This window comes from Aphidius gifuensis, linkage group LG3 (assembly GCF_014905175.1).
Source record: "Aphidius gifuensis isolate YNYX2018 linkage group LG3, ASM1490517v1, whole genome shotgun sequence".
Taxonomy (NCBI): Eukaryota; Metazoa; Arthropoda; class Insecta; order Hymenoptera; family Braconidae; genus Aphidius; species Aphidius gifuensis.
The window spans coordinates 15594298-15609958 of record NC_057790.1 but is presented as its reverse complement, the minus strand read 5'-3'; the positions used below and the strand labels follow the sequence as shown (position 1 = coordinate 15609958).

Here is a 15661-nt window from a genome sequence, read left to right as displayed (position 1 = left end):
CGTATTAATTTGTTTTTAAATAAAGAATTAATCTCTCAATCATATCAAACATTGATCGAAAGGATAAATAACTAAATTCAATGGAGCCAGGGATAAATAACTTTGAAAAATTATGTCGTGTAATCAGAACAATTAAATGCTCAATAGCAAAAATACAGCTTCCAAAACAACTTATGAAAGTTCTGCAGAAATAATTATAATCTCTAATGAAGAAAAAATTCGTATATTAAGAAAAGAGAGAATCTTATTCTAAGAAAATAATCTTTGTAATTATTTATTGGAAAATTCAGAGATGTGAATATAAGTATGAATGAAATCATGATTTTCTCAAATTACGGAAAAAAAAAATTCCATCCTGACGTAAATAGTTCCAATCAATTATTGGAATGTAGAGAGTTTTTAACAAAATGAATATATCGCTATCTCATTTCTACATCATTTGTAAATAAATGCATTAGATTTGAAACTTTTATATTTCATATTTTTCAATAATAAACTATCCATTCACTTGGAAATCCTCAAGTAGAAAAAAAATTTTCTTCAATTGAGATTTCAATATGTATATTCCATGCAATACTTGATACAGTAAATTTTATGAAGAAATTCTCAATCGTTAAAACAGATCAATTTACTTCGAATAAATTGCGAAGAAGCCACAATTAAACGATTTAAAATCGGAACGAAAAAACATTGTGTAAATAGTATTTAATTTTTTTTTTTAAGAATAACAAAATCACTTGATTAAAATAAACTGAATTTGGAAATTAAAGGAAAAAAAGTCAAAAAAATCAAGTAACGAATTACTTGAAAAAGTTTGGCGTTGAACCGAAATATTTTGAAAACACATGGAAAAAAAAATTTTCTTAAAAATACCTATAAAAGGTCCACAAGAAGACTTATAATCTCAAATGAAGAAAAAATTGGTCGATCAGAATAAGTTTAATTTCCATAAAAAGACCGTAGAAAAGATTGCTTTCTCAAATGGAGAAAAATATTTATTCAAAAAATTAGCATTTTAATTGAATTCGAATCAATTTTTTTAAATTAAGATTATTATTATCATTCATGATGATTATGTATTTTTTAATTTGGATGAATAAATCCAAAAAAACGGAAATGAAATCTTTTTGATTGATAATAAATCAAAAAGTAGATAAATAGTATGTGGAAGTACGTTTCTCATAGCATGAATTGTACATGATGGTGGTGACCACAAAACCCAAAGTATACCTAATAACTTGTAAAAATAGTATATACTTTAATCTTCCAAGCTAGCAGTAGCTACATTGAAAAAAAAAAGTGTCGAAACGCCGTCTGTAAGACAGAAATACAAGTTGAATAATATAATTTTTATTTCAATCCAAGAAAAAAATAGACAGAAAACAAATGTGTTCGTGTGCTATAAAACAAATAAAAATAAGGGAAAAAGTAGTCCAAATCAGCTGACTCTAGAAACATGAAAAAAAAAATTGCAAAAGTGCCATCTATAAGATTAAAATACAAGTTAAAAATTTAATGTCGTTGTATGTTGACAAAAAAAACAAATTAAATGGAGTTTCGTTATCGTAAAACGATAGAGGTGAAAAAGGAATCGTTTTAAGGCGACATGAAACCCGATTCTGCCTTATCTTGGGGTGCCGCGCGCTATACTTCGATCGGAAAGACGAGTATTACCGATCGGTTAAAAGACAACTTAAGATCTAATGAAAGAGCGATTTCTCTCTCTCTCTCTCTCTTTATTTTTATTGTAAATAAACATTACTGTATACAATGAACTATCATAATTATTATCTGTTATTAATAACAACAATATAATAATAAAGCATATGAATTTTGTTTATATGCGACAAGTGTCTAATAATTAATTGTTATTAATTAATTCAAATAATTATTAATATTATTATATTAATATATTGAATCATTGATTCTTTTTCGAATCTAAAATTTGCAAGACACTAAATTCTGTGTTTTCCACAGTTATTATTGATTACCAATAATTATATTGAGCCATTGATTCTTCTTCGAATCTTAAAGTTACAAGATACTAAATTCTGTGTTTTCCACAGTTATTATTTATTAATAATAATTATATTGAGTCATTGATTCATTGATTCTTTTCCGAATCTCAAATATAACGACATGCCTAATTCTGTGTTTACCACAGTTATTATTTATTAATAATAGTTATATTAATAATTTAATTGAATGATTCTTTTTCGAATATCAATTATTACGACATGCCTAATTCTGTGTTTACCACAGCTATTATTTATCAATAATAATTATATTAATAATTTAATTTAAACGATCCTTCTTTGAATCTCAAATACTACGACATGCCTAATTCTGTGTTTACCACAGTTTTTATTTATCAATAATAATTATGAAAATAATGATGTCAATCTATCAACTCATAGACTGACGTTATTTTGAATTATTTTTTTTTCCAAACTCATTATGAATGAATTGATGTTTTTTCATGTAACTTACTTTTTAATCCTTTGATATGATGTATACATGAATTTTTATTTATATTTTCAATATTATCAGTACATATATTATAACTAAAATCACCAGTAGCTTTTAATATTGATAATTCATCATCAACAACTGTTGATTGAACAAAAACAACCATGATATATTTGAAATAATGATCTTAACACTCAATATATATGTCCAACTAAACCAATTATTAACTATGGATTTTTCAACCTCTTACCTCTTACAATTTATTGTAAGTTCAACTAATCCATCCAATACCTTGTGTTATAATCATATTGAGCCATTGATTCCTGTTCGAATCTTAATTTTACAAGATACTAAATTCTGTGTTTTCCACAGTAATTTTTTCTTGATAATAAGTACATTGAGTTATTGATTCTTGTTCGAATCTTAAATTTACAAGATACCAAATTCTCTGTTTTCCACAGTAATTTTTTCTCAGTAATAATTATATTGAGTCATTGATTCATTGATTCTTTTCCGAATCTCAAATATAACGACATGTCTAATTCTGTGTTTACCACAGTTGTTTTTTATCAATAATAATTATATTAATAATTTAATTGAATGATTCTTTTTCGAATCTCAAATACTACGACATGCATTATTCTGTGTTTACCACAGTTATTATTTATCAATAATAATTACATCAATATGTTAATTGAATGATTCTTTTTCAAATCTCAAATACTACAACATGCCTGATTCTGTGTTTACCACAGTTATTATTTATCAATAATATAATTATAAAAATAATAATGTCCATCTATCAACTTATTGAAAAAATAATTTTTTTATTTAAATTATCATTTTTTACAAACTCATTATACTTCTAATGAATGATTTGATGTTTTTTTATGTAACTTAGTTTCTAATCGTTTGATATGACGTATACATGAGTTTTCAGTTATATTCTCAATATTATAAGTACAATTATTATAACTAAAATTACCATTAGCTTTTAATATTGACAATTCATTATCAACTGTTGATTGAACCAAAACAACTATGATATATTTAAAATAATGATGTTAACACTCAATATTTATGTCCAACTGAACCAATCACCAACTAATCCATTCCATACCTTTTCTTCAAATGGATAAATGAAATTTTTCTTATAAATTGTTATAATAAATATATTTTCCAAATTGACCAATACAATCTGACAACTTATATTTTTCCACAACATAACCTATAACATATCAAGTTTTTTTTGTTAATTTTTTGTATTAATTGATGACATTACTGATCCATTTATAATATTATTTAACTTATCTATTTATGTAATTCATTTGATTTATTAATATTTTAATGTTGTATATATGCTGTTGTTGATGTACTGATAATTGAATAACATCTTGACACCAAATACAATGACACAATAATAATGACACTTCAGAGTGATTTGATTGTTCCATCAGGTTGATGTTTTAAATATATACTCCAATGACGCTTTTATTATTCATTAGTTTTTAATTTATATCAAATATATATTGCTTTTAATTGTTTTATTATATCGGAGAAGTATGAACATGTATCTCTGCTTGGTGCAGCGTTGTGTCGGTTGTGTCAGTTGGACGGCCATCTTGACAGGTTAAAAAAAGACAGAAAGCACAATTACCCAATCACGCATGCGCAAAAAAATAAAACTCATTGTGGTAATTTCTTATTTTTATTCAACTCTTTTTTTTTATAATTCGAAAATTTTTTTAAACGTCAATTAAAAAAAAAACTCAACAATTGACACAAGTTTTCCTGTAAAGTTTGTCTGTCCTGTATACTTTCCTATACAAAAAAATACTATATTAATTTTTTTTATATAAAATAAATGGGCTTTGCCGGTAAAAAAGGGTAACTTGTGTTGACAATCTTATAATTATAATTATTAAAAAGTTTTTGAATTTCAAAAGAAAGAGTTGGATGCAGTAGATAATATTGAAATACGCTTACAGAATTATTCGACACGTGGTTTTTAAAAAAGTTGTTTCAAAAATTTCAAAAAATTACCGACTTGAAAAAAAATTTTTGAATTTTGAAAAAAAAAGAGTTGGGTGCAGTAGATAATATTAAAATACACTTACAGTTAAATTTTCAAAATTATTTGACACGTGGTTTTTGAAAAAAGTTGTTTCGAAAATTTCAAAAAATTACCAACTTGAAAAAAAAATTTCGAATTTTGAAAAAAAAAGAGTTAGGTGCAGTAGATAATATTAAAATACACTTACAGTTAAATTTTCAGAATTATTTGACAATTTTTTTCAAAAACCACGTGTCAGATAATTACAAAAATTTAGCTGTAAGTGTGTTTTTCGGTATTATCTAGTGCATTCAACTCTTTTTTTTTCAAAATTCAAAAAATTTCTTTTTAAATCGATAATTTTGAAAAAATTTCGAAACAACTTTTTCTAAAAACTACGTGTTCAAAAATTCTAAAAATTTACTGGTATACTGCGTTGATCGTCCTCAAGTGCACTCAACTCTTTTTTTTTCAAAATTCGAAATTTTTTTTTTAAATTATAATTTTGAAAAAATTTTTGAAACAAATTTTTGCAAAAACTACTTGTCCAAAAACTCCAGAAATTTATCTGTAAGTGTATTTTAATATTATCTAATGCACTCAACTCTTTTTTTTTTTACATTCGAAAATTTTTTTCAAAATTATCATCTGGGAAAAATTTTCGGAACAACTTTTTGCAAAATCTATTTGTCCAAAAATTCTAAAAAATTACTGGTTTACTGCTTTACTTGTCCTCAAATGCACTCAGCTCTTTTTTTTTAATAATTCGGAAATTTTTTTAAACATTATTTAGAAAAATAACTTAACAATTTACCGGCAGAGCCCATTTGTTTTATATGGAAAAAATAAATATAGTATCTTTTTGTATAGAAAAGTATACAGACTTTACAGGACAACTTGTGTCAATTGTTCAGTTTTTTTTTTAATTGATGTTTAAAAAAATTTTCGAATTATAAAAAAAAAAGAGTTAAAAAAAAATAAGAAATTACCACAATCAACCAGAATGAGTTTTATTTTTTCGCGCATGCGTGACTGGGTAATTGTTCTTTCTGTCTCTTTTTAACCTGTCAAAATTGGCCGTGTAACTGACAGAACGCTGCACCAACCAAAGATACATGCTTATACTTCTCCAATTTAATAAAACAATCAAAAGCAATAATTTCTTGATATAAAATAAAAATTTATTAATAATAAAAGCGTCATTGGAGTATATATTTAAAACATCAACCTGATGCAACAATTAAATCAACCTGAAGTGTCATTATTATTGTGTCATTATATTTGGTGTCAACATGTTGTTATTCATCAACAACAACATATACAACATTGAAAGGATCAAAACTTATCATTAAAAATATTAATAAATTAAATGAATTACATAAATAGATACGTTAAATAATACTATAAATAGATAAGTTATGTCATCAGTTAGCAAAAAATTAACAAAAGATACTTGATATGTTATAGGTTATGTAGTGGAAAAATATGAATTGTCAAATTGTATTGATCTATTTGATAAATATATTTATTATAACAATTGATAATAAAAAATTCATCCAATTAAACACAAGGTATTAGATGGATTAGTTGAACTTACAATAAATTGTAAGAGGTAAGAGGTTGAAAAATCCATAGTCAATAATTGGTTCAGTTGGACATATATATTGAGTGTTAAGATCATTATTTCAAATATATCATGGTTGTTTTTGTTCAATCAACAGTTGTTGATGATGAATTATTAATATTAAAAGCTACTGGTGATTTTAGTTATAATAATTGTACTGATAATATTGAAAATATAACTAAAAATTCATGTATACATCATATCAAAGGATTAAAAAGTAAGTTACATAAAAAAACATCAATTTATTCATAATGAGTTTGTAAAAAAAAATAATTCAAAATAACGTCAGTCTATGAGTTGATAGATTGACATCATTATTTTCATAATTATTATTGATAAATAAAAACTGTGGTAAACACAGAATTAGGCATGTCGTAATAATTGATATTCAAAAAAAGAATCATTCAATTAAATTATTAATATAACTATTATTAATAGATAATAACTGTGGTAAACACAGAATTAGGCATGTCGTTATATTTGAGATTCGGTAAAGAATCAATGAATCAATGACTCGATATAATTATTATTAATAAATAATAACTGTGGAAAACACAGAATTTAGTATCTTGTAACTTTAAGATTCGAAGAAGAATCAATGGCTCAATATAATTATTGGTAATCAATAATAACTGTGGAAAACACAGAATTTAGTGTCTTGCAAATTTTAGATTCGAAAAAGAATCAATGATTCAATATATTAATATAATAATATTAATAATTATTTGAATTAATTAATAACAATTAATTATTAGACACTTGTCGCATATAAACAAAATTTATATGCTTTATTATTATATTGTTGTTATTAATAACAAATAATAATTATGATAATTCATTGTAAACAGTAATGTTTATTTACAATGAAAATAAAGAGAAATCGCTCTTCATTAGATCTTAAGTTGTCTCTTAACTGATCGGTAGTAATCGTCTTCCCGATCGAAGTATAGGGCTCTAGTGATGCCACTGGGGACCTATAGATGGAGCGCGCAGTGCCCCGAGATTAGGCAGAATTGGGTTTCATGTCGCTTTAAGCGAGAAATAATATTAATAATAATACCCCTTAATAATTTCACAAAATTGAAAGATAACTTGAGGAAAGTCGTCTTTATCGCAATTGAAAAAATGAGTTCTCTTCTGAAGCAAGAATTTGATAGAATATTTTCCAAGATTGTACCAAAAAAAAAATCTTCATTCAAGAAAATTAAAGTAAACCATAGAACTACTTGTTTCAAGAAAATGTCGGTATAATCAAAGAGAAGAATGCTGTGTGTAGGTGATATAAAATTTAATTTATTTGTAATTCATGTCAATTGATTGAGATTGAAATTTTTTCAATTTGAGAAAAAATATATTTTATTCGAACCTAATAAATAATTAATTAAAAATATTATGTTGTCTGACTTAAATATTTACTGATAAATGAAAAATATTTTGACGATAGCAATAAAATTTTGTGTAAGAAATTAAAATCTCAAATGGAGAAAAAATTATTATATCGATAAATAATATACATGTAATTTTTATTTAAAAAAAAAAAAAAATTTCCAAGGAAAAGCAGTAGCTAAGGAAAAGATGTAGCTAAAAAATTAATAATGCCAACAAATTATGTTTTAAGGAAATAATGTTGCTGAAAATATAATTTTTTGGCAACCTTAATTCCTTAGCTACATTCTTTTCTTAGCTACTGCTTTTCCTTACACATTTTCATTTAATAAATAAATAATATAAATGTCAAAGGAACAGCAGTAGCTAAAGAAAAAATGTAGCTCAGGAATTGAGGTTGTTAAAAAACTATGTTTTAAGGAAATAATGTTGCTGAAAATATGATTGTTTGGCAACCTCAATTCCTTAGCTACTGCTTTTCTTTGGACATTTTTATTTCTTCAATATAGAATATTCATGTAATTTTATTTTTAAAAAATAAAAATGTCCAAGGAAACGCAGTAGCTAAGTAATTAAGGTTGCCAAAAAATTATGTTCTAAGGAAATGTTGTTGCTTAAAATATAATTTTATGGCAACCTTAATTCCTTACCTACATTCTTTCTTTAGCTAATGCTTTTCCTTGGACATTTTTATTTATTAAATGAATAATATTCATGTAATTTTATTTTTAAATAATAAAAATGTCCAAGGAAAAGCAGTAGATAAGGAAAGAATGTAGCTAAGGAATTAAGGTTGCCAAAGAATTATGTTTCAAGGAAATAATATTACTGAAAACATATTTTTTAAGCAACCGTAATTCCTCAACTCTATCTTTTCCTCAGCTAAATCTTTTCCTTTACAACATTTTTTTTTTAATCGTAAGATGAAGTCGCGTATAAGATTACTCTATTATTTTTCAGCGAGATTTATGCGATCAAAACTAGAATATCGTAATTGCAACTAAAAAATATGACAGTCTAAAATTTACTTATATGTTTCATGTGGAAACTGAATTTTTTTGAATTTTTTTGAAAAACATGAATAGTTTGAATTCATTAAAAAAATATGACAGTCCGAAATTTACATATCCACTTTATGTTGAGACTGTGTTTTCTTGATTGGAGAAAACTTACTGAATTTCAACAAAAGTTTTTTGATAAAAAGGTTGAGTGTGTATTCCAAAATGCAATACAAAAACATGTACCAAAAAGCTTGTACTATCGAGAAATTTTGTTCTTGGCTTTGGATGTAATTAGCTATCCCTTACAAATAAATCAGTTGAATAAAAATATCTTCGGTTCCTTGACATTTTGATTTTATTCTTGAAAAATAACATCTTTATATCAAAAGGAAACTATAATAGATTACCAAGATAGAGGTTTGTTTCAATTGTATCCATTTTTTTCTCAATTTAAGAAATTTTTATTTGTTATAACAAAAGTTCTTTAAATTACGACGATTTACTTTCAACAAGCATTTTTTGAAACGTTTAATTTAAGAAAAAAATCTCAAATGAAGAAATTTTGTGACCAAAACAACATTAAATTTCTCTGTCTGAACAAAATTATGAGTTGAAGGAAAAATTTATTTTTTCACAACAGTATTACTGCCATTTTGAAAATAGAATAGTTGACCTTTAATTTGAAAACATAAAAGTTTGAATATTTACAGGCTTGACTCGATTAAAGAGTTAATTTTATTCGCAGAGACTTTGTTTTGTTCCCGTAAAGGATTCGTTCCTTATCGATCGGTGAAATAAATAATAATAATAAGAAGTTTCGGAACGAATAATTTCTCGATTTAAGATGTGACTGTTCATTATTAAAACATGTTGATATTCAACAGTCGTTTGAAAATTTTATTTAATTTGTTTTTTTCTGAAACTTAAAACTCTACTTTTTCCATTTTAAAATTCTTATTATCAAATATGAATATAATCATGTTTAATTCAATCCAAGATATATTGTGTTCAATTAATATTTTGGCATTCGAAGCAAGTTACCTCTTCTAGATTTTTACGCATGAAACAGAATTGAAAAAATTCTGTTTTTGTAAGATTATTTTGTTCCGTTTAAGAAATTATCTCCATTCAAGAATATGTGTAGCTATTTCAAACCTTTTTTTCCTTATCGAAAGTTTGATGAATTATGTTTAATTTTTTGGACACATTCAGTATAAACTAAATGGTTTTTCATTATATATCAATTTCATTGAAACGTTTTAAATAAATTTTTTTTTAAAGTAATGGAATTTTCAATGAAAGGCATCACAATTTGATTTCAACCAATGTATTTTGTTATCAGAGTAATATCCGTGATTCTTGATTTGAGTTCCGATGATATTCATTTCGTTTTGTTTTGTTGAAACATTTTTTTTCTTAATTTTAAATAATTTTCTTAAACGAAGAAAATTTCTTAATCCAAGAAAATTCTTTACCGGCAAAATCTCAACCAGCCGTGCCAAAATCTTATCATCAAAAACAGATGTTATGAATTTTAATTTTTGCATGGTTTATATTCAGCATGGTTTTTTATATTCTAGTAGTTCTTAATAGATTTGCTTGGAAGTATTCTTAAACATTGCTGTATTCTCAATAATGACGAAATTATAATAATACCAGCAGTGCCAGAATCATATTATCAAAAATGTATTATGTATTATGTATTATCAATTATGAATTTTGCATGGTTTTTTATATTTAGCATGAACGTCAAATCTTGAAGGAAAGATTATAAATAATGTAGAACTCTGGTGACTAGTTATTTTATAATTGATATATGATTTAATATATATACTTATATATATAATCAAAGTGCATGTTATTGAATTATTATTATAAATTGAGGGTCTGGATGCAATAACACATCGAGTGCTCGAAGACAAGAAAACACTATGTTGCTGTGGGTGGAAAATAAGAAAAATTAAAATAAAAAAATAAAAAAATGCAGTTATCGATAAAATTAAAAAGTACATATTTTTCTTCAAATAAATATTTTTTTATGATACTTAGTTTACGTGATAAGGAATGATAACGAATTTTTTTTTTTTGAAAAAAATACTTCGTTTTATTCATATAACTCGAGACAACTTCTTTAAAAATTAATAAATCGACTTGAAATTTTGACTATAGCTTCATTATAAGCTACCAATTGTAACAGTATAATCAAAAAACTCATTTATTTATATTGTTTAATTTTTATTATATGATTGTTTAATGTCGAGGAAAAATTTAATTTGTCTAACTTTGAATGAAAAAAGAGTCGGAGAAATTTAAAAGTTGAGTAACTTGTCAGTGGCAATATTGTTGAGCAGTATATCAAGAAGTTTTGTACAAATTTTTAGATATTTTTATTAATTATTTACTGAGTTATTAATTTAACAACAAAGTGCAAGCTGCCATTAGGGCTATATATGCGTGATCGTCAGCCCCCTCTCTCGCGAACACCTATGTTTGCACGTTCGTATATTCACATAAATACGAACTGTATAGGCGCAATTTGTTGTTAATTTAATAACTCAGTAAATAATTAATAAAAATATTGCTGCTGACAAGTTACTTAACTTTTAAATTTCTCCGACTCTTTTTCCATTTAAAGTTAGACAAATTAAATCTTTCCTCGACATTAAACAATCATATAATAAAAATTAAACAATATAAATATATGAGTTTTTTCATCACCCTGTTGCAATCGGTAGCTTATAATGAAGCTATAGTTAAAATTTCAAGTCGATTTATTAATTTTTAAAGAAGTTGTCTCGAGTTATATGATTAAAAAGAAGTATTTTTTTCAAAAAAAAAATTCGTTATTATTTTTTATCGCGTAAACTATTTATCATAAAAAAAACATTTATTTGGGGAAAAATATGTATTTTTTAATTTTATGGACAGCTGTATTTTTTTTTATTTTTATTTTTCAATTTTAATTTTTCTTATTTTCCGCCCACAGCAACATAACATTTTCTTGTCTTCGAGCGCTTGACGTGTTATTGCATCCGAACCCTCAATTTGAAGAAAAATTTTCTTCAACAACAGCAATTATTTTTTTCAGAGTATGTGAACATCATGCAATGAATTTCAAGTCAATGTTCTTTTTTTCAACACAATAAATTTCTATAAGATATTCATATCAAAAGCATAATTTTTCTCAGAAGAAAAGGTTTTTGTTAAGTTCTATCAGAAATTTTTAATCTTTTGAATACTTCATCAATAACGGGTTGACTACAAACACTTGTTATGTAGGAGTCTTTTACACAGTTTATCGAAAGAAGATTGGTTTTTGTATTCTCGTACATGGAGAGAAATCCGCAGCAAATAATGCTGTAGAGTATCAAACAAATTTTACTGTAGTCTACTGGAAATTGAGAAGTTGCGTGGGGAGGCCACCAGGATCGACTAGAATTTCCTACTACACTACAGTAATTTTAATCAAAACAAAACAAAAAAACGTCACAAAAAATTAAATAAAACCTTATCATTTAAACATCAGAATAAAAATGTAATGTGTTTATTAATTTTAAAAAAATAAACCATTTTATAATTTTCATGTGTTTCACCGTATTTTTATTTAAATTCATGAATAAAATAAAAACAATAAACTTTTTTAGAAGAGTTGATTAACATACTTGATTTCCAATAAATATTCGTGTCATCTGGCGGGAAAACCTGCTGTACACTACAGTAATTTCTGGCATAAACTATATCATTAACTCAAGACTCCCAAAAATTCCGGTAGACTACAGTAAAAAATTTAGATGAAATATAATAATAATCATTAGAATAAGTGGGAATTAGTCGCTTTAATGACGTCAGCTATGATTTTTACGATACCACTACAGTAATATTTGGTGCGGATTTCTCTCCGTGTAGTGCCATATAAAGGTCTTTATTATTTTTAATTTTGTGATTATTAAGTTCATCTTTACCGGAGACACAACCAACTACAATAATCGCAGCAACTTCTGATAAAATAACACCAGTTGAAGCATCTTCCAGATCATTCGCGATTTCAAGGATTTCATCATGTCGTTGAACAAATTTCTTGAAGATTTTCTTTTGTTGAAAATGGCTGTGATTTTCAAAAACCGTGTCCAAACTGAGATACAATAGTTCGAATTGCACAAAAACATGAAGTCCAAGTCCATAAACAAACAGATTGCAAGAAACTGTTGCCATACCTACGTAAAATATATAAAGTGCAACAGAAGTCCAATATGTGTAATAAAGATATGACGACATTGTTGTTGAAACCCAGCAGCTTGGTGCTAACGGAATAGTTCTCAATAATGTTATACTGCTATTATTCTCATCTGGTAATTCTACGAGTTTAGGAAGTTCATTTATTATTAGAGAACTTGACGTCGCTACTCCAGTTATGACTTGACAAGTAAATAAAACCCGTCCGACATGACCAAACTTTAACATGATTTTTCTAGACTGTTGATCAATAATACTCGACCAATCTTCAAGAGCAGAACTGATGATTCGCTTGAATTTTCGATGTTGGCAGCAAATCAGTAAACATTTTAAACTAATTTGTGTTGAAGATATGCTGATAACTATTGTGTCAACGATTTCTTGAATAGTTCCACAATTACCAGATACTATAATTCGTTCAATAAAAATGCTGACAGTAGTTAACTATACAAAAAAATCAAGAAACAACCGAAATATTAATACAATTCTTTTCTTGATATACAGATAAAATTAGAGTACAACGACTTTAACAACGAACCTGTAATATGATAAGTGTTCCGATTCGTATGTTTGAAGAAATACGATTCTCAGATGGCCAGATACCGAGAATAGTGCTTAGCCGCCTGTATAGCCCGAGCGCATATATTGCATCTTTGTTCCATTTGATTGTAGTATCTTTGTTTTTATTTTGCAAGTCCATGCCTACAAAGTGCTGATGGAAATACAGAGTGTAAGATGTTTTGTTTTGAAGAAACAAAGAGAGTTCTCTTTTGTTCATAACAAAGTGCATTGCTAATGGGTATTGATTCTATCGTAGAAAAACATCACACGGCTTATACGTTCTTATGTATAATTTTTCTTCATTAATTATGTAAATTTATGTACAGAGGTTTTTTCAGTGGAAAAAATTTGTCAGTACTCTAGATTAAAGTGAGTGTAATTAGATACTGTTTGGTTGTTACTATGTTACCACTCGGGAACATATTAGTAGAAAATATACTCGAATTTTTCGAATTACTCTCAATTTATTTGGATTCACTGGTAGGATATTTGAAAACTTATGAAAAATAGAAAACGGTTGACTGAAATATCCGTATATTGTGGTACTCAATTAAAGATTGCAATTGGTTTTAAACAATGTTTTAATATTTTTTTCTTTGTGAACTGAGAAAAAAAACTTCTAAAATAGAGATGTTCTTGCAAAAAAAGTTCTTGGATTATGGAAAAATTTTCTTATATTAAATGAAAAACTTCTTAATTAGAGAACAAAAAACTTCTTGAATTATAATAATATTATCTTGAATTATAACAAATACGTCTTGAATTGAAAAGAGATTTTCGAATAATAACAAAAATTTCTTGAATCATGACAAAGTGTTCTAGTTTTTAGAAGTAAGGTTCTTGGTTTATAACCAAATAGGTCTTGGATTATAACCTATTGTTCTCGATTTTAGAAGTAAGCTTCTTGGTTTAAGACGTATCTGTTATGATCTTAAATTTTTTTTTTTTTTACGTAAAGTAGTCTGTATGAGGCTTAGAAAACTCAAAGCAATACGTATTGGGCTCAGAAAAATAAAAGCAACACGTATGGGCCTGAAAAAAATAAAAGCAATACGTATGGAGCTGGAAAAAATTGAAGCTATACGTATGAGGCTTAGAAAATCCAAAGCAATACGTATGAGGCTGGAAAAAATCAAAGCAATACGTATGAGGCTCAGAAAATACAAAGCAATACGTATGGGGCTAAAAGAAACCTAAAGCAATACGTCTCGGGATGGAAAAAATTAAAGTAGTACGTATGAGACTTAGAAAACTTAAAGCAATACGTATTGGGCTCAAAAAAATCAAAGCAACACGTATGGGCCTGAAAAAAATAAAGGCAATACGTATAGAGCTGGAAACAATTGAAGCTCAGTATGAGGCTCAGAAAATCCGAAGCAATACGTATGAGACTTGAAAGAATTAAAGCAATACGTATGAGGCTCGAAAAAAATTAGAGCAATAAGTATGTAGCTAGAAAAAATTGAAGCAATACGTATGAGGCTTAAAAAACTCAAAGCAATACGTATGGGGTCAAAAAAAATTAAAGCAATATGTATCGCACCACGTATCCAAATATACCACGATAATTTCACAAGGGTTGTAAGGCCTTATGTTTGATACAGGGCTATCGAAGGATGTGGAGGATAGGTTGTAAATTGAAATAATAGGAATAACACTTTGAATAAATCCAAACACTGTGGCTTAAATTCTATTAATATATTCACTTTATTATTTCACTAAAATTACAATTAATTGTATTGTATATTGTATATTGAGTTAACTCTAAAAAGTGTTGTCATGGACAGACACTACTATTTTATATTGTAAGTATAAAGAAATCCCGTTGTACGTGAATCAATATTAATTAGAGATGTTACGTAAACGAGTGTTGAAGAGCAACTGATTTCTCAGTTTGTTGAAAATTGTTAAGTCCAAAAAATGGGTGTGTACTTAGTCAAAAAATTAGTTTTAATTGGTCAAAAATTAGTTCAAGAGAGGGTAAAAAACTAGGTGTAGGTGGTGGGATTTTTAGACATAAAATTGGGCCTTGTGTGGTCCAAAGGGTGACATAAAAAATACTATGTGTAAACAAAAAATATAGATTTTACGACCGGAAAGTCCAAGACGTTTTCATGAATTTAGTTTATTTTAAAAGGTTATAAATTTACTTTTTATTGTCGATTTTACGATCATTCTGTGTATCGAAAATACGTTAGTGCAGTTGTTTGACAGATGTGAGATTTTCTCTAATTCTTGACAAATAATGTTTTAATAAATATGTTATAATAGTACCAAAGAAAAACTTGAGTTTATGGTTTTATTTGTTACGTGATTTTTACTCAAAAAATCTAT

The 15661-nt window shown here is 26.4% G+C and overlaps 1 protein-coding gene across 1 annotated transcript in view; it reads right to left on the bottom strand.

Moving 5' to 3' along the window:
• The window catches only part of LOC122852112 (odorant receptor 10a-like), a 28172-nt gene extending 14748 nt beyond the window's left edge, over window positions 1-13424 (bottom strand). Inside the window, exons 1-2 of the mRNA XM_044151719.1 lie at window positions 13305-13424; window positions 12496-13210 (exon numbers count right to left, since the gene is read on the bottom strand). Coding sequence (XP_044007654.1) covers window positions 12496-12994 — 499 coding nt within the window. The 5' untranslated portion in view covers window positions 12995-13210; window positions 13305-13424. The remainder of the gene's footprint in view (window positions 1-12495; window positions 13211-13304) is intronic.
• Between the last annotated feature and the right edge of the window lie 2237 nt (window positions 13425-15661).